This window comes from Marmota monax, unplaced genomic scaffold (genome assembly GCF_021218885.2).
Source record: "Marmota monax isolate L192 unplaced genomic scaffold, Marmota_monax_Labrador192_F-V1.1 WCK01_AAM20220418_F8-fsc00253, whole genome shotgun sequence".
Classification (NCBI taxonomy): Eukaryota; Metazoa; Chordata; class Mammalia; order Rodentia; family Sciuridae; genus Marmota; species Marmota monax.
The window spans coordinates 1,139,980-1,163,965 of NW_026695237.1; the positions used below are offsets into that span (position 1 = coordinate 1,139,980).

The 23,986-nt window shown below is 46.2% G+C and overlaps 2 protein-coding genes across 10 annotated transcripts in view; one reads left to right on the forward strand and one right to left on the reverse strand.

Annotated features, from left to right (window-relative positions):
- Pisd (phosphatidylserine decarboxylase) overlaps nt 1–23,986 on the forward strand; it is a 121,946-nt gene that overhangs the window by 45,253 nt on the left and 52,707 nt on the right. For 3 of the 6 annotated variants that reach the window (XM_046439435.2, XM_046439434.2, XM_046439436.2), the window contains 5 exons: nt 1,302–1,538; nt 1,793–1,931; nt 2,189–2,335; nt 2,611–2,771; nt 3,483–4,786. In XM_046439435.2, coding sequence (XP_046295391.1) covers nt 1,302–1,538; nt 1,793–1,931; nt 2,189–2,335; nt 2,611–2,771; nt 3,483–3,707 — 909 coding nt within the window. In that variant the 3' untranslated portion in view covers nt 3,708–4,786. Of the gene's footprint in view, nt 1–1,301; nt 1,539–1,792; nt 1,932–2,188; nt 2,336–2,610; nt 2,772–3,482; nt 4,787–9,075; nt 9,222–23,986 lie in introns of those variants that run through there. The other 3 variants (XM_058577416.1, XM_058577418.1, XM_058577417.1) reach the window with 3 other exon arrangements.
- Sfi1 (SFI1 centrin binding protein) overlaps nt 4,729–23,986 on the reverse strand; it is a 75,451-nt gene continuing 56,193 nt past the window's right edge. The window contains exons 16-33 of one of the 4 annotated variants that reach the window (XM_046439430.2): nt 18,663–18,744; nt 18,181–18,359; nt 17,304–17,379; nt 16,694–16,789; nt 16,180–16,256; nt 15,108–15,210; nt 13,830–13,926; nt 10,498–10,658; nt 10,019–10,093; nt 9,481–9,555; nt 9,192–9,368; nt 8,860–9,119; nt 7,962–8,066; nt 7,606–7,801; nt 6,125–6,263; nt 5,946–6,024; nt 5,050–5,161; nt 4,729–4,969 (exon numbers count right to left, since the gene is read on the reverse strand). In XM_046439430.2, coding sequence (XP_046295386.1) covers nt 4,865–4,969; nt 5,050–5,161; nt 5,946–6,024; nt 6,125–6,263; nt 7,606–7,801; nt 7,962–8,066; nt 8,860–9,119; nt 9,192–9,368; nt 9,481–9,555; nt 10,019–10,093; nt 10,498–10,658; nt 13,830–13,926; nt 15,108–15,210; nt 16,180–16,256; nt 16,694–16,789; nt 17,304–17,379; nt 18,181–18,359; nt 18,663–18,744 — 2,194 coding nt within the window. In that variant the 3' untranslated portion in view covers nt 4,729–4,864. Of the gene's footprint in view, nt 4,970–5,049; nt 5,162–5,945; nt 6,025–6,124; nt 6,264–7,605; nt 7,802–7,961; nt 8,067–8,859; nt 9,120–9,191; nt 9,556–10,018; nt 10,094–10,497; nt 10,659–13,829; nt 13,927–15,107; nt 15,211–16,179; nt 16,257–16,693; nt 16,790–17,303; nt 17,380–18,180; nt 18,360–18,662; nt 18,745–23,986 lie in introns of those variants that run through there. The other 3 variants (XM_046439431.2, XR_009226265.1, XM_046439432.2) reach the window with 3 other exon arrangements.

The following is a 23,986-nucleotide window of genomic DNA, read 5'->3' on the forward strand; positions in this document are numbered from 1 at the left end:
CTGGGCCATTGATAACTTGGGGGTGGGCATCATGAAAATTTGAGGGTGGTGCAGTACACTGGACATTAGACCAGACTCCAACCTGTTCCTGAGAATAGCCTGGCATTACAGCAACCCAGGGCCAGGCATTACAACCATTACAACCTAGCCACTCCAGGTGGCTAGGCATCACTTGGAAGGGGAAAGAATAATGCTCAGGGAGCTACTAATTCACTACTTCATAAAGGTATTAAAAGTTTTTACACCTTAGGAAGTTGCTGCCTGGTTGCATCCAGATAAGCAGTAGCACCAGTCAGAAACAGTTTCCCCTGGGGCAGTGGCCCCTTAGGTTTAGTGGCCCTGCAGGAGGGCTCTGGGGCCCCAGTGTGTGGGACTGGCTCCAAAAAGTGATTCTCCTCTGCCTCATTAGAGACCACAGGTAGGCAGCTCTGTGGACTGGCTTAGGCACAGAATGCTTCTGATGTAAGGTCTGCTGTCAGGCCCAGTGGAGCCCAGCAGGACAGGCCATCTTGAGTGCTGGCTAGGCCTGCAGGGCATCTCAGGACACTATGACATTGATACAGTACATGCATCTGAAAATGTCCTCTTTTCCTTTTAAGAAAGAGGATATATACTTTGGGCTATAAATCTGTCTGTGCTTCTGGGAACCTTTTACTCCTTTCTCAAGTGGTCTGTAGTGTAGGCAATGACCCCAGCCAAAGTCAAATGCCTATTGCCTCCTGCCAGTCTTCTCCAGACTATTACCAGGATTCCTATCTCCCATTTTTTCTTCTTTTCCTGTTTTTGGGGGGTGGGGTACTGGAGATTGAACCTAAGGGTGCTTAACTGCTGAGCCACGTCCCTACCAGCCCTTTTTATTTTGAGATTGGATCGAAGTTGTTTAGGGCCTCTCTTAAGTTGCTGAAGCTGGCCTCAAACTTAGGACCCTCCTGCCTCAGCATCCAGAGTTACTGGGATTATAGGCATGAGCCATCCACTCCTGGCACCACCTCTCACTTTTAAGAAGTGAGACTATGTGGACCAGTCTACTTTTCTGGGTCTAAGACAGTTACTCTTTGACCTGTGCAAAGTGATTAAAGTGACCTGAGCTCTGTACATCCTGTCTTCAGTCTGTGAGAATATTTGACAAGTGCAGTCTGGTTCCTAGTGACACAGCCACATCATAACAATCAGCCCCAGGCAACTAGGCCTCCCTAGGTAGCCTCTGTTGGTTCAAGTTCTCTCCTGTGGTTGGGGGCTGATGACAGTACTTGGGCTTTTTGGAGTATGGTCAACTCAGCCCCCTGCCCTGTGGCCTGCAGGTGGCCCTGTACAAGTCAGTGCCAACACGTTTGCTGTCACGGGCCTGGGGTCGCCTCAACCAGGTGGAGCTGCCGCACTGGCTGCGCAGGCCTGTCTATAGCCTGTACATCTGGACCTTCGGGGTGAACATGAAGGAGGCCGCTGTGGAGGACTTGCACCACTACCGCAACCTCAGCGAATTCTTCCGGCGCAAGCTGAAGCCACAGGCCCGGCCTGTCTCTGGGCTGCACAGTGTGGTGAGGTTTAACTCATACCTCCTCTTCCTCCTTTAGGAAATGGGATCTATATCTATGGAAACCAGGTTCAGCAGCCCCCACTGGCTGTGGCCTCTGTGTGGCTTTCCCAGACTCGGTCCCACCTGCCGTATAAAGTTTATTTGTCCTGCATATCCAGAGGGTGGAGCTATGGGTGTTTGACACAAGATGAGGTGGGTGTCAACTAGGGGGAGCACTCTCCCTTTCCAGCAGCAAACCTCTCCTGGTCCCTCCAGATCAGCCCATCGGATGGGAAGATCCTCAACTTCGGGCAGGTGAAGAACTGTGAGGTGGAGCAGGTGAAGGGGGTCACTTATTCCTTGGAGTCATTCCTGGGCCCTCGCACCTACATGGAAGACCTGCCTTTCCCACCAGGTGGGTTACTGCACTGTTGGGGCTGGGGCAGACACCAGAGGCTAAGGAAAGGCTGTGGGACAGGGAATAAGGAAAGGCTTGGGAGACTGTGGGGTGGGCATGCTGGCACATTGGATCAGGAATCCCTCTGACCAAAGCATTGAGGCTCTTGGAGTCCATGTCCAGGCTGCACATAGGCTGTGCTGGATTCTCATGAGCTGGGTGGCACCTGGAGCTGGTATTAGAGCCTGACCCTCTTTTCTGCCCTACCCCCACAGCCTCTTCATGTGACTCCTTCAGGAACCAGCTGGTTACCCGGGAAGGGAATGAACTCTACCACTGTGTCATATACCTGGCCCCTGGGGACTACCACTGCTTCCACTCACCCACTGACTGGACTGTCTCCCATCGGCGCCACTTCCCAGGTAGACACAGGACTGGCCTTTGGGTTGGAGCTGCCTCTGTGGGCTTCATGCTGAGGTCCTCACTTTCTTAATGTTAGGGGACTAGGCTCCAGGCTGGGGTTATCTAGACCAGGGGTTAAACACTTAAGGTTGGCTGGGTATGGGCAGGGGACTTTGGAAAACTGGTCTGCATTTGGAATGACATCAGGGCAACAGGCTATTAGTCCCTTTGGGTCTCAGGCTATCCTGATATACCAGGCTCTGGGGAAGGACTATCATGTTCCCTACCCCCACAGGCTCCCTGATGTCAGTGAACCCTGGCATGGCTCGCTGGATCAAAGAGCTCTTCTGCCATAACGAACGGGTAGTTTTGACAGGAGACTGGAAACATGGCTTCTTCTCGCTGACAGCTGTGGGGGCCACCAACGTGGGCTCCATTCGCATCTACTTTGACAGGGTAAGCAGAGTCTAGGCCATGCCAAAGTCCACAGGCTGGACTTCTTGAATTCACTTGCTCCATCTGCTGTCCAGCCAGATCCACTGGGCCTGTAAATTTTAGGAGGGCCTTGCTTGTAGGAGAGCTAGAACCAGGCCTGGCTATGCTGAGCATCCACTCTGAGGGGCATCCCTATCAGTTAAGACCTCCTTCTCTCCTTCCCTCCCACCCACTTTGCTGCCACTCATTCCTCTGGAAGTGGCTGGGGAGGAGAGAGGAAATTAACCTTTCTGCCTGGCCCTTTACTTTTACTGGGAACCATGGTTGAAGTGTGAGGAAGGAACAGGAATGAGTCATGCCAACTGAGGGTTGAGCATGTAGGCAGAGCTGGCCTGAATGAAGAAAGAATCTGGTGCCCACCTGCCCAGGGCTTGCCTTTTTGGGTGTGCCCGACTCCCCACCACTGGCTGCTGACCTTGTACCATTCCAGCTGGGAGAAAAGTCAGATCTGATTTCTCCATGTCCCTCTTAGCCACAGTTCATAGCAGGTGCAAGGACTTTGGTGTGATCTGGTTGGACTAAGCTCCCCAACCCCGAGATATTGTCCCCATCACCCTTCTTGAGCTGGGCTGGATGGTGGTGAAAATGAGCAACAGGATTCCAAACACAGGCAGGAGTGGTACCCCTTGATTCTAGGCCCCCTTCAATCCCTGCCCCATTACTCCTCCCCAGGACCTGCACACAAACAGCCCAAGGTACAGCAAGGGGTCCTACAACGACTTCAGCTTTGTGACGCATACCAACAAGGAGGGAGTCCCCATGCGCAAGGGTGAGCATCTGGGCGAATTCAACTTGGGCTCCACCATTGTGCTCATCTTCGAGGCCCCCAAGGACTTCAATTTCAGGCTGAAAGCAGGGCAGAAGATCCGCTTTGGGGAGGCTTTGGGCTCCCTCTAGGTCTTCCTTCTGCCTACGACTGCCAATGCATCTAAGGGAACTAAGGGTCTTTTATAGAAGCCTCCAGGGGTGTCTAGGCAAGGGAATCACCTCAGGTGTGTGTGGGAAGGTCGATCCAGTAGAACCTGAATGATTTGCTACTGCCTGTCCCAGAGGTGCAGACAAGAGATTCTGAATCCTCACGAGGCAGCCAAAACCCGTCATGCCTGTGACCTACCCTACAGAGAGAAAAAGTATAGGTGTGGATAACCTCACAATCACATTTGGATCTTTTTTAAATGTTGTATAAACTGGAGACTCTTCTCTCCTGGTTGGTCTTGGATATTGTTAGGCGATGCTAAGTGCGAACATGCCCTCTAGCCATTCCTCCCCATAACTGGAGAGTTTTGTTGGACCCTTTGGCTTTTTCTGGTCTTGTCCCTTTACCTCCCATAGTGCACAGGATGAACTGCCTCTTTGGCATGGATTGTGGACCCTCTCTCCCAGAGCAGGCCACACAGACTTCATGACAACTATTTTCTGTTCCCAAACTTGCCTCACCCTGCTTGATGGAAAAGCAAAATCTTTCTTTGCATTTGGGGCTTGACTGCATTGTTCTGGACTCTTGCCGGGATCTTCTGAGGATGGTAACTATGACACGAACCTTTCTAGGCCCTGAGGAGTGACCTTCCAGAGCTTCCTTGCAGCAGGCAAGGCCAATTACTGTCCCACCTGGTGGCTAGGCTGAATGGGGCAGGCAGGAGGGGTAGAAGCCTAGTTTGAGCTGGCATCGCTGTTTCCAGATCCAGCTCTACATGAAGTATGGGAAATTGCTGTTGTTCCAAGGACTGTGTTGGAGGCTAAAGGTGTATGGTGGGTCAGTACTAGAAAACCTGTCCCAGGTGACAGGTATGTAGGCCTTGAGCAGTGGTGGGGACAGTCAGGTTACCTGTTGATCCTGTGAATTTCTCCTCCAGGGGAAGTCATTGAATTTTTTCAACTGTATCAGTAGCACAGTATTTTTGTATGAAAAGTGGGAGACTTCTGAACAGTAATTCATTTAATTGCAAGACATTTTGAAATAAAAAGCTTAAAACTCATTGTAGCTTTGCATTGTTCCTGGAGGTGGCTTGAGGCCTCCCCTGCAGCAGGGCTCCTGTCTTCCTGGGGTGAGCCCACTAGCACAGAGCCTGCCGCAGGGCCTGGATGCGCTCAACGCAGGTACTGATGTGTTGGCGCTGGGCCTGGAGCTCCTTGGCCAGCTGCTGGATCTGTAGTTCTATCTGGGGGTAGGGAGAAAGAGGCCCAGCTGAGAGGGAGCACAGTCTGGGGGACTGTCCCTGGAGCTGGTCTAGGGTCTCACCTCTTCTAGTTCTTTCTGCACTCGTTGCTCTTCATCCTGGTCCTCAGGCCTGGGCTCTTCCTGGCTCAGCTCCAGCCACCTACGCAGGCTACTTGCTTGTCGCTGGCAGGACCTGATGGGGACACCCTGCCTGCTTGGATCTTTTTTCTCTTGGGTTCTGGAGATTGAACCCAGGGGTACTCTACCAACTGAGCTACCTTTTTTTTTTTTTTTTTGGAGACGGGGTCTCACTATTGGTGTGACACCAACGCTGGCCTCAAACTTGTAACCCTCCTGCCTCAGCCTCCCAAATAGCTGGGATTACAAGAGTGCACCACCACTCTTGGCTTGAGTTTGGGTTCTCGGCAGTCTTCTGATGTGAGGATGGGTTGGAGGGAGAAACTTCTGGAAAGGCTCCCTTCTCTGAGCTGCAGGCCCTGGCTTGGGAGGCCAACATTTTTTTTCTCTCCCAGCCTTCCATGACCTTCTATAGCAAACAGCAACTCTTCCTATTCCTCTTTCCCAGTGATGAGATGAACAAGGGGACCAGTCTGTTTTCCTCACATTTCTTAAACTGCTGCATATTGACAGTCCCCAAACCACTATGTGCAGATGAGACCCAGGCCTATCCGTCCTCTGATACCTTATCAGCTTTACAATCACAACCACTAGAGAAGAAAGCCAGAACCCAACCAGGACCTGTGTCCCACAGTAAGGCCATCTTGGGTTTTCCCAAGCAGGACTAATTGGGGGAAATGTGCTACAGTGAGACACGTTCCTGGTAACACACACTGGTTTGGCCCCTACCACACACTTGTGGGTCCTGGCAGCTGGCTGGCAGGAAATGGAACCTTCTGCCTTCCCAGGGCACACCTTTTCTTAAGGACAAGTCCAAGGGTGCATCCCCCAGGCCTCACCACAGGTTCTGTTTGGTGTTCTGGTAGTGCTGTAATTGCTGCTGGATCCCCTCCAGTTCAGTCTCAAGGTTGTTGTGGCCTGTGACAACAGAATGAGCTTTCCATCTTCTCTCTGGGACCAGGACGGGTGGCCACTCCAAGGTGAGTGCCCACAGCCCTGGCAGGCCCCTGGTACTCACCTGCACTTCCAGAACTAAGCCCAGGCCCAGCCTTGATGCCTGTGAAGTCCCCAGGCAGGAGCAGATGGGAATCAGGGCCACTGGCCAGAGATGGGGTACCCTGGGGCTTAAGCCCAGTGTTGGTAGGCTGTTTTAACACCTGTAAAGGAAAGGAGGATGCTGACAGTAAATCCTCTTCTCCCTGTCTCACTACCTGCTGCCCACTCTACCCCACAGGAGTCAGGGTGACTAGGCCCTGTCCCTTTCCCTGCCTGCTGGACCTGACATAATGGGTCAATCTCCACACCTTTACAGTGTCACCCCCTGCATGAGAAGCTTCTTAGCACTATCAGCAGCAGACTTTTCAAGCCTGGCTTGGCGTTCTATCCCCACCTTGCTCTGGACTTCTGACCTTGCTAAACTTGGATTTCAGTAACAGTGGTCACAGGCAATTATTCTCCCTGTTTCACCCACACCTGCCTCTACTCTCTCCCATGAAGAGTAGAAGAGTAGATGTGCACCTTCTATCATTGCCAGTCATGGAAGACCACCCTCTGGACCGCCCCCACCCCCAGCCACGGGGTTGTGACACACCACAGGGTTGTGACACACAAGAAGTGGCTCTATCCCCACCCTGCGCCTTTTGGGTACCAGCTTTTGGGTGGCCTGACCCTGAGACTGTCACTTCTATGCCCTCTGGTGCTCTCAGCCCTTACTACTTGTGTCAAGGTTCTCTACGTAAGCCTTCTGCCCCACTCTATGCTCACTCAGTGGTTCCCAGGGGTTCACCTTCAACCTCTGCTGAGGACTTCCAATCTAGATTTCAGTCCCTGACCTCTTTCCCGAAGGCCAGACAATCTTGCTTTCTCTCAAATTTGACAGGGTAAAAAGAGACTTTTGGTGCTTCACCTGAAACCAAGCCCCATCCTATTTTTCTTCTTTTAGAACTCATCCCTCCTCTAGTTACTTAGGCCAGAAACCTATATCATGTGAAGTCCTTCCTCCCCTCCCTTCTCACATCCACCAAAGCAGGTCCTGTCTAGACCCACATTTTCATCCCCGCAGTGTTTGGCCTCAGCATCCAGGCCATTGCAACCTGGATCACATAGCTCCCAGTAGCCCAAATACATAGCACCAAAAGGAACCCAGGTTAAAAAAACTTCTTCCTCTTCCCAAATTCCAAACTTTCCAGTATGACCAGCCTGACCCATAGGATCTGTGGTCACTCTATGGGTCTGCACACAAGATTCTTTTGGTTGTCCTGTTGTGAGAACAGAAGCTTTTGAAGGATAGGGACCTTGGCAGGCTATTGGCTGCTGTATTCCTTAGATCTGAAGTACAGAGGTACCAACATTTGGTAAATAAATGGAACCTCCCCATGTCCTTCCATACCAGCGTGTTCCAAAAACAACGAATACAGCTGTAGCTATAGCACAGGGGCACCAGGAAGAGAACCAAAGACTAGACCAAAGAATGGGAGGATGGTCTGGTGGTGGACTCACCCTGGTCAATGCTTCCACCCGATAGGGCATGAAGGGGGAAGGAGGCAGAGGCAGTAGTTGTTCTGGGCTGGGACCTGCCACAGTGGGAAGCTTTGAGCAAGGGGCACAAGGCAGGACCCCAGGAAGGAAAGGCCTCGTCAGGGAAAGGTGTGCAGGCTGGGCCCCATCTTGGCCCTGTTCCTGAGGCTTCTCAGGCCTAAGCAGAGAGAAGACAGGAAGCTGATAAGGCCATGGAATCTTTCTTGGTTTCTCTGAAGATCAGGAAGGAGAGGGGGCTACCTAACATAGGACCTCCAAAACACAGGCCCCAGATGAAGGTGTAGCTGCTTTGAGTGGCCCACAACCACATAACGTACCCTTGCCCGCTGAGGGGGACACACCCCCAAGACCTTTGGCTCTGCATGGGCTCCAGCAAGAAGTGTGGGCGTCGGGGTTGCTTCCTCCCCAAGCGGGCAGTATGGCTGGAAAGAAACATGGGTCTGTACCTTGGGCAAATGGGGGCTGCCAGGGGTCTGAGGTCTCGGGGGGAGGGGGAACCAACCTCTCCAGTGTCACAGGGGAGACTGAAGGTTACATAAGACAAGGCTCTGGCCTGAGGTCAGTAAGTATGTGTGGTGACCCTGGGCCTGATAAAATTCTGTATTTTCTATGAATCCCCATGCTTCGTGCTTCACCTGCACTTCTTTTGGCTTGTGCAGGAATTCTGATGTCATGGGTGTTCTTCCACATCATAGGAGGTATAGCCTCTGACACTGAGGCTGTCAGTGTGGGGCAGAGAAGAAGGCAGAGCAGAGATGGGGGCCCAGGCCCAGGTGCACTCCACTTACTCAAGATCAAGTCTCTTAGGTAGCACTGGTCACTCTGGGAGATGACAACTGCCTTAGGAGCAGTGTAGGTATAGGGTTTGGGGATACCATCCAGGGAAATGGCCAAGGAGCAGGTGCCAGTCACAAAAAGGGGTTTCTGATGGAACCAATTTCCCCACTATAAAAGAGGGGAGATTAGCAGGCCTGGTACCAGGGGAAGGGACACCCATTTATTGAGGGAAAAAAGAAGGGTCTAGAAGCCTCTCTGTTTTCTCTCCCATGCTCTGGGAGTGATGGGATCATGATGGAAGGGAGGGGAGCTCAGCTACGACAAGGTCATTACTGGCTCATCCCTTACCCTCCCAGGGCCCAGTTTCCTCCCTCCTGTACATCCCAGCTTTTGCCCAAGGTAGACATGAGAAGGAAGAGGTATGGGTAGGCCACTCACAGCTCCAGGAGGTGGGGCTCCCTGACAGCCAGCGGTAGGCTGCCCAGGACTCCCTGAGGTTGAGGAATTGGCGGCCTCTTTGTCTCCAGGAAGGCATCCCCAGCCCCAACAGCAATGTGATTAAGAGGGGAACCCTCAAAAGTCACTCTCCTGCTGGTTATGATGGGCACAGAGGGCCGAGACTCCTTGCTCGAGCCCAGGGCCTTCTGTTTCCAGAGCTCAGCACAGTGGCAGACGGCACGGTGAAGACTGTGAGCTGCCTGCAACACAGCTTCTCATCAGTTTCTACTGTCCCCTCTCCACTGTTCAGAAGAAGGGAGCCCCACACCTACCTGGACCTGCTGCTGGGCTTGCAGCTGCTGCCGGGAGGCCTTCATGCTGGCTGTGAAACGCAGGAGCCGTGTGGCACCCTCTTGGAGGAGCTGCTGGTGGTAGGCCTGTACTGCCCGCTCTAGCCGCACCTTCTTCCTCCTCCTTTCCAGCACAAAGCCCAGCCATGCAGCCCAAGTCTTCAGGGAGGGCAACAGGTGAGGACCAGGCCTCCCTCTTAGGGCTCTCCCATGACCCAGGCAACTTGCCCCCACCCATGGCAGGAATGGCAATATGAAGAACCCCAGTTACCTTTGCCTGTAGGGAGAAGGACCAGAACCATAGGGCTCGTGCTGTACTCTGCTGTTCCTGTCTCCTGGCCACCAGCTATGGTCCAGAAAAACTGGGTTATTCAAAGGGGCCACCCTGACCACATGGCCCTGCTTTCACTTTGCCTTGCTCATCACTGTGTAACCAAGGCTTCCATTCTTCCACCAGGAAGAGCCCAACCCTGGGCCTGACTGTGAGGCACTCAACACACTCATGTCTGTAGATCAATGAATAATTCTAGGGAAGAAGGAAAGTGAAGGGCTCTCAGAGGGGAAAATGGCAGCAGCACATCCAGCTTGTGGAGGAATAGTAGAGGGAGGCACTGGGTTTGACCTTCAGCACCACAAAATAAATAAGTAGTAAGTGAAAAATAAAGGTTATTGTGTCCACCTACAACTAAAACAAGTAAGAAACAATGCTTTTCACATTAATTTTTGGATATTACACCCGTGTGTTTAATATGACAATTAGAGATGTGGACTGAGAGGGATGCAGGAAGAGGTATTGTGTTGCCTCCCACCTGCTGTCTCCACCAGCAGAAGCAGGCCTTGCTGAGTCTCTGCACCAGGAGCTGGGCGCCCTGCATCTGCAAAAACTGGGGAGAGAACAAGTACACATGGAGTCAAGTTCCCACACCCTGGGTTCTGGCCCAAGGCAACTGTCCTCCCATTGCCAGGATTCCCAGGTGATCCAAAAGGACTCCTGTATAGGCAGAGAATGTCCAGATAAATTGGTAGGGCCCTCATTGATGACAAGCCAAGGTTTCTCTCCTGAGCCATATTCCTCCCAAGGGAGATCCAATTCTAAGGCTAGCTACCCTGAGCCACCACTAAATGCCCAGGCAGGCTCTTGCTGTCTTATTCCCACAGGATCCCAAATAACCCAGCACCCAGGCAGCTGCCTTGAGTTTTGTCCAGAGTCCCTCCTTGAGAGGTGGTCCTGCCTGGCAGCCATCCCATTGCCTGCCACATGGGGGAAACTTGACAGCTGCTGCCTCACCTTTTTCCTGACACACCCCAGATAGTACACCTTCCACCACGCCATCCCCTTTAGCAGCAGCTGCCGTCGGTGATGCTGGGCTGCTCTCTCCAGCTGGGCTCTCTGCTGGGCTGCCCTCTGGCTGCAATCCCGCCATTTCTGAAACCAGGTTTGGAGATATCCTAGGGCAGATGCAAACCAGAGTTAGTTTGCAGGATTTTTTAAAGTCACAATGCAGTGGGGAGGTTTGGGGACCAAAGAATGTGATATGGGATAGTCAGGATGTCCAGCCGTCTGTGAGTAAAACTACGACGTGCACCATGGTCACTCTGTAAGGATAATTATGACTACCTTCAGTGACTCTGAGCACCGGAATCAGACTTGTTTACTGCACCTTGCAAGGGCACACCTGCCATAGATTATATTCCACCTCACAGAGTCACACACAAGGTAATACCAGGTACTTGGAAGAAGACTCTTAGTCTGAAGAATAAGGGAGCCTCCTCCTGGAGTGCAAACTTAGAGGAGGAGGCAGCCTCGTTTCACCAGATAAAACCAAGGTTCATTCAAGTCATCCTGAGCCATGACCAGATAGGTCTGCCAGCATGTCCTGACTTCCTACACTCTGGGCAAGGGCCACATCCTGCATTTTATTTTTGTCACCAGATTCTCCCTTTGGTGAAAATTTCATGGGCCCCCGAAGAAGTTTCTTTTCAAGACAACAAGATAAGGGTTGACACTGGGGCACTGATGATACATAGGTGGTTAGCTCTTCAGGACCCACTGCAGCAAGCAGGGAAGGAAGCCATCATAAGTTGGAAGCCAACTGTACTATGCACTGATAATCTTGGGAGGATGTCTTTTATTTGCCCATGTATCCATATAATTTCAATGAATTCCCTTTAAGTGATAACCATGGAGGAAGGTACAATATCCCCATTTTACAAAGAGCCAGGGTCATGCCTGAGATCACTGAGCCAGATTATGACTCCTAGCCTGCACCACTTCTTTTTTTAAGAGATGGAATTTTGCTATGTTTCCCAAGCTGGCCCCAAACTCCTGAGCTTGAGCAATCATCTTGCTTCCACCTCCCAAGTAGCTGAGACTATAGACACATACCATTGCACTTGGGTAAGCCTGCCCTTATAAGGACTCCACTTAATGTGTCTTGTATCTTCTCCTTAGTCCCTCCTCCCCAGCATCCAGAAAAGATGTGCATGAGACTCAGACCTTAATCTAAACCAAGAAATTAATTCCCAAGTGTTTATGGTGCACCAACCAATCACTTCTTGGCCTTGGCTAAGATCAAGTGTACTGGCACGAACTACATGCAGTGCTTGTTGCTTAGCCTCCCAAATCCCTTGTGCCATCTGTAATGGACATGGTAAACCCAGGGCCTGCTATGTGCCACCGCCCCCTTCTAAAGAAAGTCCTGCCGAGAAGTAGCTCCAGGCTGCACCTGGAACCTATCTCATCTAATTTTCCAGCATGGCCAGAAGTGGATACCTGACCTACAGTAGCTGACTCAAACTGCATCGGGTGTACAAACAGAAATGAAAATTAAAAAGTGGGCTTTGCATTCTTCAACATACATCAGTCAGGACCCAACCAAAGTGGATAAACTTTTGTCCTGTAGCAAATTCTATTAAAGTCAAATTAATAACTTGGCTGATTTTTGCTACAGTCCAATTTAAACCATTTCTGATTGTTTTCACTTCTGTATTTTCATCTATACTAACTACAGGTTCTCCCATTTGGAGTGTCAGACTTCCCTCTCCACTATGGACCCAACTGTGTTAGAAGATAAGTCCCCATAGGTCTTTTCTGTGTCTGCACATCTTCTGCACAGAGGCATTGATTTCTATCCTGCACTATCAAGGATATTTATACAGCATGAGTGGGATTTCCTGCTCAATGGGACATAGCAAGTCTCTAGTTCTTGAACATACAAGGATCCAACTACAGAAGAAAGCAAGGGCTCTTACCAACACAGGGGTTGACTTGATGAGCAGCTGCACTCAGGAGGGTCTTTTCCATCAAAACACACCCCCTGCCAGTGTGGTGGCTTATAATACTAGCAACTCAACGGTTGAGACAGTTTGAGGCCAGCCTCAACAATTTAGTCAGACCCTAAGCAGCATAGTGAGACTCTTTCTTTAAAAAAAAAAAAAAAAAAGAAAGATGTGGGAGGCTGGAGATGTAGCTCAGTGACAAAGTATCCCTCGTTTAAATCCCCAGTACCCAAAACAAAAAACCTGCACCCCCTTAGCTGGGTTCAATGGCACATACCTGTAATTCTGGCACTCAGGAGGCTGAGTGCGGAGGATCACAAGTTCAAAATCGGCCTGAGCAAGACTGTCTCAAAAAAATAAACAGGGATGGGATTGTGGCTCAGTGGTACAGCATTTGCGAGGCACCAGGTTTGATCCTAAGGACCACATAAAAAATAAATAAAATAAAGGTATTGTGCCCATCTACAAATAGAAAATATTAAATGAGGGGCTGGGGCTCAGTGGTAGAGCGCTTGTCTAGCATGTGTGAGGCCCTGGGTTTGCATTTCAGCACCACATACAAATAAATAAATAAAGGTCCATCGATAACTAATAAAAATATTTTTTTAAAAAGAAAAGAAAATATTAAACGAACAGGGCTGGTGATATAATCCCTGGGTTCAATCCTCTGTAACATACACATACACACACACTCCCTGACATTTACCACTCTTCCATTCCAGCTTCATTTTTTAATTTCCTCATGGATCACAAGCCTTGGCCTTCCATTTTTACACAAGCTTGTGAATCCATTGGGAAGGGAATTTTATAATATAATATACTGGATTGACTAGCACCCCCACGCCTCAAAGATTCATGTCCTTCATGGTCATGAATTAATAAAGTAATGTCACACTAGAGCAGGGTGGGTCCTAAATCCAGTATGTGTGCTGGGGATGAAGCTCAGTGGTAGACCACTTGCCCAGCACATGTAAGGCCCTGTGTTCAATCCCCAACACTGAAGAAAAAAAAAAAATCAATATGCCTGGTGTCCTTATGAGACCCAGAGACACAGGAAAAAAACATCAAGTGAAGATGGAGGATGAGAATGAAATGATGTATCTACATGAACACCAGGGATGGCTGGCAGCCAGCAGAAACTAGAAAACTCAAGGAAGGATCCTCTCCAGACCCTTTGAAGGGAGTAAGTCCTCCTGACATCTTGATTTCTAGCCTCCAACACTGAAAGAATACATTCTTGTTGTTGAAGCTTCCCAGTTGTAGGGAGTAAATGGAACCCAAGACAGTTCTGCATCTTTCACACTCCTTTTGATACTTCTTGCTTCCAGGATCCCCACTTACCCTTATCTAGCACCTTCCGGGCCTCTCTGAGGATATCTGCCTCCTGTTGTCGGTAATATATTTGCACTGACGCTACTTCCCGCCACTGGACCAGGATCTACAGGCAGGCAAAGAACATAGATCACTGTATGTCCTGACTTCTAAGGACACGTGAGGTCTATGATGGTAGCTCCTGGTGAGGTGAAGCCAAATGGTTGATGTTTGGCTCTGACACACTTCTAAGAAGCACCCACTATCCATACACCATCCATACAGACCCAGGACACAGCCTCAGGCCCCTCTCAGGCCCTCAGAGGTGCTGGAACTTTTCTAGAGGATTTAAACTATACCACGCTACAGAGAAATAAAGTAGTTACACATTACATGAGCTTTAATTATATTATTATTTGTTAATCAGATCATATACAGTATATGCACTCTTTCCTATTAGAGATACATACAAAATCACAATAACAAAATACATTGAAAAGTCAGGCAGCCACCAAAAACATCTCCCTTCCAAGCTTGGAATCTTAGCTTGGATCTCCTTTCCTCCTTCCAGAGCAGGGGATGGCTTTAGAGTTTAGATGGCTTTAGTCTGAGAACAGACTGGCCCTTGACCAAATATAATTGCTTCTCTTTCACAGAAGCTTCAGTTCCAAGACTGGCCTGTATCTGCTTTATTCTAAAAAACATCTGGGGCTCAGGGATTCCATTTGTTTGAGCTCCCTCTTTTCTGTAACATGTTTTCTTCCCATAGCCATGTCCTGCCAATGTCCCCATTCCCAGAGCTTGGGACCAGTGCTACCATATGATATTTTTCCATACCCATTCCAGATCAAAGATACAGGTGTGGTTTGGAGTCATTTCCCACTGAAAATGATCAAGGACCTTATAATCCCTGGATACTCATGTTTTCCAGAAAGCCTCTGTGGTCATAAGACCTATAAGGATGATAGGCAGAAGCCAGCATCCTTTTCTGACAGGTCAGGAGACTGGCTTCCACAGTTTCTCCTAGTGGAAACTTCCATGTGTGTGGAAAACACAGATAAGAACTAGTTCACTTACTATGTGCCATGTTTTTACGGTAATGGGCATTGATTCATACTTTTAGTTAAAAAAAAAAAAAAAAAAAAACACCTGCAGACATGGATGTATGTCTGTGTGCTAGAGGAAGGTTATATGTTTTGGGGGTGTCTTACTCAGTGTTAATCTTTAGCACCGGTCCCTACCCAACACCCTGGCTGAAACATGGTCACTAAGTCCCCTGGATAACCAGCTTGCCTCCCTGTACCTCACCTTGGAACACACGGTCTTTCTGTAGTGTGCACTTGCTTGCAGGATTTTTCTGGCTTCATCCACACGGGCCACTGTGTTCTCTCTCCAAAGACATAACACCCACCTGCAAGTACATGGCCAGGCCAGGGCAGAACCTCAGTATGGAGGGACATGGGAAGCCTCTGTGAATTGTTCCTCATTCTCTCCCCATACTTGAGTTAGTATTCTCCATGCCTCTGAGTATCTGCTTCACTGACACCCAAATTTATGCTCATGTCTACATCCAACAAACAAATGCTAGGCACCTGTTCTGTGCTAGAAATAAGGTGAGTAGCCAGTACCCTAGTGCACAACACCACATCTTTAGAAGTTTAAATGATAAAATGAATATGGAGCTCTAACCAGGTGATAACAATATAGGCAATTCTCAGGATAATAAGTTCAGAGAGATAGGGAAGATGGGGAAGGACAACTAAAATCCAGCGTGTACATGCTGTGGAGTTAGTGAAGGATTACCTAGTGTGAACCCCAGAAGAGTAATGGAGATGTTTAAAGTTCACAAGGTCCTTAGCCCACATGCCACCTAGAAAAGCATGTGCTGAACATATACAAAGGAAGGAAAAGAGAGAGGGGAATAAGAAAGGCCTAACAGAAAAGAGTGAGTTCAGAGCTTAACCAAGAAGGAATGGAGGGTGGGCCATAAGTGCCCTTCAAAGATGAGCAATGCAGATAGTCTCAGAGGGCTGGGAGGTGACTCTTCAGAGTCAACTGTGAAGGAACCATTTGGGAACTGACAGGAAAGGGGATCACTGCAGGCTCCAGAGCAGAAGAGGAAATGGTGCCTTGAGAGATTTTGCAGGCATCCAGGAGAGGTCTGCTTTTCAAGGTCCTACTCTGACAATAGCAGGAGTTTAAAACATACTGAATGAAGCAGTAAACACAGTGCATTGCTGTGGAAAAGCCAGAACCACAATTTGAGCAATAAGAGACACTCAGAACCATCCTCTGCTTGGCCCAAGGCAGGAATCTATAGTGTCTGGCTCTGTTCCTTCTTGCTGAGCCTGAGCCCCCACAAGACCCTCAGGAGACTCACCCCAGCAGCTGCCTGTTGTGCTGGCTCTCCCTGGCTGCCACCTCCTGTAGGATGCTCTGCACTCTGCCCTGGTAAGCCTGAAAGAGAGAAAAAGGACTGAAGGCCACTCCTGGGCCCACACTGCCCCTTATTCCAGGTAGGCATTAAAGGTGCATTTATAATAGGGGGCCCAGAGCACTCACAAAGGGTGAGGACAGGCTTAAGGATGCTATTCTAAGGCCAGCAGATACCCAATACTGCCCAACTAGGTCCTCCCTTAATAGGTCAAACCCCTGGACTCCTAGACATGAGCCTGTTTTCTTATAAGGCCATGTACTTGTTTTCACTTTGCCCAGTAAGAACTGACAGATCCTCTGGCTCTGAGACCCATTGTCTTGGGCACCTACACTGTTTGAGGCTTGTTGAATTATTCTGGGGAAGGACAGGAAAAACAAGGGAAAAAAAAAAAACCAGTTTCCAGAAACATCCCCTGCCTCTACAACAAGGTGATCTGGAGGAAAGAAGTGGCTCCTACCAGCCACTTCTGCAGCGCCCTGTGCAGGGTAGCACGCCGGCCATGCAGGTCTGCTTGCATCAGCTTCTGCTGGTCAGTGGCACGCAGGGCCAGGCACTGTGGACAAAGGAAAAAGCAGCCACCTGGGCTAAGAGACGAGGTGGGGGACAGTTTTAGTTCTGCTGCCATCTTATACTCCATTTGTTTGAGCTTGCATAAGGTACTTAACCTCACTGAGCCTCAGTTTCCTCATCTGCAAATATGTGCTTCGAAGGGGTTTTGTGAGGACCAAATGAGGCAAGTCCCTAACTTATAATGGTCAATCATTGTTATCTTAAACATTTTATACACCCAATAGGGTCCCTATAAAGGGTTAGATTAGGAATTTAGATTCAGGAAATTCACATGAGATGAGCCTGGTACCTAAAAGAACAAGAAGTTCCTGAGCTAATCATCGCATAAAAGTGAACTGACATTGCCTCATCTGCTGCCTGCCCTCCTCCCCTAGCTCAGAGACAGGTGGCTTCCAAGGCACTGCCAAGGAGCCCATCTGTCCACTCTGAGTCATGATGATACACAGCTCCACCTGTCCAAAAGCCACTCTTGGGTGATACCCATGCCAAAGCCTTACCTCCCTCCACCTGTTCCAGGCCCAACGCAGGAGCCGTACCCGGTAGAACTCCACAGCCAGTGCCCTGCCCAACCTCCTGCAAGATGACAGGTGGATATCAGCCATGCAGCCCAGATCCAGGTGGGGGTCTCCTGATGGGCTCCCCTTCACAGACTCTGGCCCCTACTTAGTGGTTAAGTTTTGGGGGGAGTCAAGGCCCTCTATAAAGAGCTGCCAAAGGACTTGGGCTCTCTTCCAGAAAAATTCACATGTAATCAAATTTTTGTACACAACTTCATGCGCCTGAAGTAGCACTAGGGCCTATTCCTTTGTAGGTGTGCTAAAGCCCTGTCCACTCCTGAGAAGGTGCCTGAATGTGGCCAGAATGTGAGAGGTAATAAGATTCTTAGAACACACTAGTGGATACAGAAAGGTACCAAAGCAGGAAAACCTCTGCAGTGGACATGGGCTGCCTACACTGTTCATCCCCCACAGCTACATGGTATGGTAAAAATTACTATAACCTGCCCACTAGCCTTAGCCACTAGGTTCTGGCCAGTTATCCTCAAATAGGCTTATCAGTCTATTTGCTGGCCATAGTCACTTCAAATGGGCTCCAATTAGTAAGCAAAATAATGGATAGGACCTCCCAGATCCACAGAACTCTTCTGTTCCAACTGAGATCCTACCGCTGGGAACACCATGATCCTCAAGGAACACCCCAAGATTTCTCCCTATAGTCCGAGTTTTATTTAGACTATTTCAGGTTGAATTTCTGGAACTTACAACTGGTCTAGGTTAACACAGGCCTCTGGGCAGGCACTTAGAGACAACCTTGGTGCTATGGTCCGAACTGGCCCGGGTAGAAAGGACTTCTGATACAGAACTGATCACTCACTCTTTTCTGAGCTCTTGGGCACTCTCCCTCCATGTGTGGAAAACATTCCTCAGTTGTCCCTGGTGGTGGTGGGCACAGGCCACTGCTTGCCACTCTTGCTCTTGGTGACGTGCTGCTGCCTGCTGGTGCCAGGTGGACCAGGACCTATGCAGAAGCTGTCGCTCTGCATGGAGGATGGCCTGAGGGACAACAGGAGGAAGAGAACAAAACAAGTCAGATAGGAGACTCCATAGGTCATGAATAATTACCAAGGCAAAAAAAAAAAAAAGGATTTTTAGGTGTCCTGGCCCAGAAGCTGTCTATAAACTCTACTGACAACAGACACAGCTGGCCAGAACCTGTTCCTGGCTTATAAGTAACAGGAAGGAATGCTGTAGTGTAGGCCTGAGTTCTGTGCAACTTCCTGAAGAGGGAACACAGTGAGAGCAGGTTTTAAAACAAGTCCTAACCCTTCAGGAACCTCCTCAGGGAGAGTTACTTACCATTCTCTCTGCCAAGCGGTTTTCTCGATGCTGAAACATCTTCTGCCACCAGATAGAAAAAACTTGCTTCTCTAATGTCTCGCTAAAAATAAAAAATAAAAACTGAATAGTTAAACACATTAAAAAAAAAAACCCACAGAACTACAAGTTTCAAATACTCAAGATTTGCCCTTGATAGTTCTAATGAGGAAAAAAGGAAAGAAAATGGGAAGGAATGCAGACAATAATATCACCCATAAAAAACTACAAACTCCAACATTTCCCCAGGTATTTCTGGCATCAGAAGCAGAGATTTGAGATCCAGAATGCTAAAGAAGCTGGAATTTAGGATCCGGTTTTTGGAAAAGTGAGTGTTGAGCAAAAGAAAATACCCAGAATTTTACTGAGGTACTTCCAGGTCCTCAGATGAGGGCACTCTCTCTGAGGCCCAGCAGAGAGTGGTTTCTGCAGATCTAAGGGCCATATAAGGATACCAGAGGTTGGACAAGAATGGCCTAACCAGAGTGGAGAGAACAAAAACAAAAGCTGAGATCGTTTCTACTTGTACAATAAATATGCTAAAGATTAGAGGGAAATGATAAAAATGAAAACTTAAATCTATATGAAGAAACAAGAACAGTAGAAATGAAAAGTATGAGGATAAATATAAGAGAATATTTTTTTCTTAATTTTTAGAAAGATTTCATGATTATTAAAAGCCAAAAAATATGGTTTTGTGGGATAAAAACTATATATTGTAGATGTTAAATACATGACAACAAATATCAAGGATGGGAAGAAAATGGAACTTTACTGTTTTTATATTTTATATTTAATATAAAATGGCGTAGAACTATAATAAGTGAAGGATGCACACTGTTATCTCTAGAACAATGATTTAAAAACTACAATGGCAATGATAATGCATCAATAAAAATGTGTCAATTGAAAAAAATACAAATAAAAGTGGAAAAAAAAACTACAATGATACTGAGCTAAAAAAAACCAGGAAGTAAAGTGGAATACTAAAAATTTTTAAATGTCCTCTATACAAGGCAAAAAGTGGGGAAAATAGACTTTAGTCCACCCATACCATGGTTACATGAAATATAAATGAACTAAGTATTCTAATTATAAGGCAGAGATTGTCAGACTGGATTACAAAAATTAAGAAGCAATTAGATGATCAACAAGTACATGAAAAAATGCTCACCATCACTAGCAGTCAGAGAAATACAAATCAAAACCACCCTAAGATACCATCTCACTCCAGTAAGATTGGCAGCCATTATGAAGTCAAACAACAACAAGTGCTGGCGAGGATGTGAGGAAAAGGGTACACTTGTACATTGCTGGTGGGACTGCAAATTGGTGCGGCCAATTTGGAAAGCAGTATGGAGATTTCTTGGAAAGCTGGGAATGGAACCACCATTCGACCCAGCCATTCCCCTTCTTGGATTATTCCCTAAAGACCTTAAAAGAGCGTACTATAGGGATATTGCTACAACGATGTTCATAGCAGCACAATTCACAATAGCTAGACTGTGGAACCAACCTAGATGCCCTTCAATAGATGAATGGATAAAAAAAATGTGGCATTTATACACAATGGAGTATTACTCTGCACTAAAAAATGACAAAACCATGGAATTTGCAGGGAAATGGATGGCACTAGAGCAGATTATGCTAAGTGAAGCTAGCCAATCCCTAAAAAACAAATGCCAAATGTCATCTTTGATATAAGGAGAGCAACTAAGAACAGAATAGGGAGGAAGAGCATGAGAAGACGATCACCATTAAACAGGGACGAGAGCGGGGAGGGAAAGAGAGAGAGAAGGGAAATTGCATGGTAAAGGAAGGAGACCCTCATTGTCATACAAAATTACATAAGAGTAAGTGAGGGGAAAGGGGAAAAAAAAAACGAGAGAAATGAATTACAGTAGATGGGGTAGAGAGAGAAGATGGGAGGGGAAGGGAGGGGAGGGGAGGGGAGGGGGGATAGTAGAGGATAGGAAGGGCAGCAGAATACAACAGACACTAGTATGGCAGTATGTAAAAAAGTGGATGTGTAACCGATGTGAATCTGCAATATGTATACGGGGTAAAAATGGGAGTTCATAATCTGCTTGAATCAAATGTATGAAATATGATACGTCAAGAGCTTTGTAATGTTTTGAACAACTAATAATAAAAAAATTAAAAAGAAGCAATTAGATGTTGTTTATAGGAGATATGCTTTATTAAATATGAAGACAGATAAACTGGAAGTACAAAAATGGAAAATCATAAAAACAGTAAACATAAAAAAGCAGGTGAGATTATATAAATATAATATAAATATAAAAGGCAGACTTTTACAAAAAAAAATATTACCAAAACTAAAGAAGTTCATGTCAAAATAATAACAGGGGCAATTCATCAGGAATATATAACTATCTCAAATGTATATACACAGATAACAGATTTTCCAAACACATCAAGCAAAACTGACAGTATTACTGAAAGAAACAGATAAACCTGTAAACAAATAAAATATGTAAGGGCAGAAAATTTGAAAATGAATTTTAACCAATTTGACTTAATATTTAAGACCATTATACCCATCAATTGGGGTATAAACTTTTTTTTTTTTTTATACTGGGGAGTTAATCCAGAGGCACTTAACCACTGAACCACATTCCCAACCCTTTTTTGTATTTTAGTTAGAGACAGAGTCTCACTCAGTTAGTCACTAAAATAGACACACACACACACACACACACACACTCATTCTCTCTCTCTCTCTCTCTCTCTCTCTCTCTCTCTCTATATATATATATATATATATATATGCCATAAAATAAATGTCAATAGAGTTAAGAAATTGAAGTTATATGAGGTATAGTCTCTGGTCACAGGGAATTAAATTATAAATTTAGAACAATAATATGTAAGGAAAATTCCCAATTATTTGGGCATTAAGCAACATACTTCAACAAAACCATGGTCAAGGAAGAAATCACAAAGGAAATGAAAATGTACTTTTAATTGAATAATAATGAAAACATAACATATTAGAATTTACGGGATGACGCTAAAAGTAGAAGTAAATCTTATAGTTCAGAATGGTTATATTTGAAAAGAAACATTTAAAATCAGTAATCTAGCAAAAAGTTGATGATCTGAACTTCTACTTTAAAAAGGTAGAAAAAGAAATGCAAATTAAACCAAAAGAGTAGAAAGAAGGAAACTATTAAAAAGCTAAAACTATGGGGCTGGGGTTGTGGCTCAGTGGTAGAGCGCTCGCCTAGCACATGCGAGGCCCTGGGTTCTATCCTCAGCACCACATAAAAATAAAGAAAGAAAGAAACACCAATTAAAAAAAAAAAAAAAAGAATATTAAAAAAAAGCTAAAACTATGTAACAAAAAATAAAAAACAAAAGCCAAAAGTTGGGATTAAAAAAAAAAAAACCTGATAAGTCCCTAGAAAAATTATTTAAGAAGAACAAGAAACACTAATTAGAAAAATCAAGGATGACAAAGATTCTATCTACATTGAAGGACGCAAAACGCATTACTAAGAACAGCTTTATACCAATATATGTGACAACTTAGATGAAATGAAAATTATCTTGAAAAAGAGTTTTACAAAACTGACACAAAATGAAATAGGAACTCTCTGTGGCTCCATATCTATTCACAAAATTAAATTTGTAATTGAAAACCTTTCTAGGACTGGGGTGTAGCTCAGTGGTAGAGCACTTTGCCTAGCATGTGTGAAACACTGGGTTTGATTCTCAGCACCGCATATAAATAAAGAAAGAAAAATAAAGGTCCACTGACAACTTAAAAAAGAAAAAAAGAGAAAACCTTTCTATAAGGAAAACTCTCAGCACAAATAATTTAACTAGCAAATCCCATTAAAAATTTAAAGAAAAAACACTATTGATCTTACACAGTCAGAAAATAAACATTACCAAAAAATGCAAACCTCTATGTAAAAATCCTTAACAAAATAGTAGGAAGTCAAAATCATAATTATACTGGAGATACTAGGCAGTGCAACAAGAACAGCAGCAGCAAAGAAGGCACACAGTTTAGAAAGAATTAAAGTTATCTTCATCTGTATACAACATGATTGTTTATGCAATTATTAGAAAAGAGAAACTACTAAAACTAATAAGTGAATTTATAAAGGTCATAGAATAAAAGGTATCAATTATTTTTCTATATACTAGGAGCAGACAATTAGAAAATGAATTTTAAAAATAATTCCATTTACACTAGCATTTAAAACTGTAAATTATTTAGGAATAAATTTAATAAAAAAAAATAAAATCTCTATACAGCAGGAATGGTGGCACAGTCCTGTAATCCTAGGAGCTTGGGAGACTGAGGCAGAAGGATTCCAAGTTCAAAGCCAGCCTCAGTAACTTAGTGAGGCCCTATAAAATTGTTCCAAAATAAAATAAAAAGGGCTGGGGATGTGGCTTAGTTGTTAAGCACCCCTGAGTTCAATATCTGGTTTAAAAAAAAAAAAAACCCTCTATGCATAAGTGTTGGAGAGATGTTGGGGAAAAAGGTAAACTTACACATTGCTGGTGGGACTGCAAATTGGTGCAATCACTTTGGAAAGCAGTGGGGAGATTCCTTAGAAAACTTGGAATGGAACCACCATTTGACCCAGCTATCCCACTCCTTGGTCTATACCCAAAGGACTTAAAATCAGCATACTATAGTGACATAGCCATACCAATGTGTTTATAGCAGCTGAATTCACAATAGATAAACTGTGGAACCAACCTAGATGCCTATTAATTGATCAATGGATAAAAAAACTGTGCTATACACACATAATGGAATATTACTCAGTATTAAAAGAAAATAAAATTAAGGCATTTGCAGTTAAATGGATGGAGTTGGAGAATATTATGCTAAGCGAAGTAAGCCAATCCAAAAAAACTGAAGGCCTAATGTTTTCTCTGATTAGTGGATGCTGATCTATGATGGGGGGAGGGGCATGGGAAGAATGGAGGAACTTTGGATTGGGCAAAGGGGAGTGTGGGGAAGGTTATGGGGGTAGGAAATATGGTGGAATGAGATGGACATCATTACCCTAGGTACATGTATGATTGCACGAATGGTGTGTCTCTACATTGTGTACAGAGAATTGAAATGTTGCATTCCATTTGCGTATGATGAATTCAAATGCATTCTGCTGTCATGTACAACTAAGTAGAACAATAACAACAACAACAACAACAAACTATTAAGGAAAACTTATGTCAAAGGAGAAATGTAGCCAGATGCAGTGGCTGAGGCAGGAGAACTGGAGGTTCAAGGTCAGCCTCAGTAATTTAGCAAG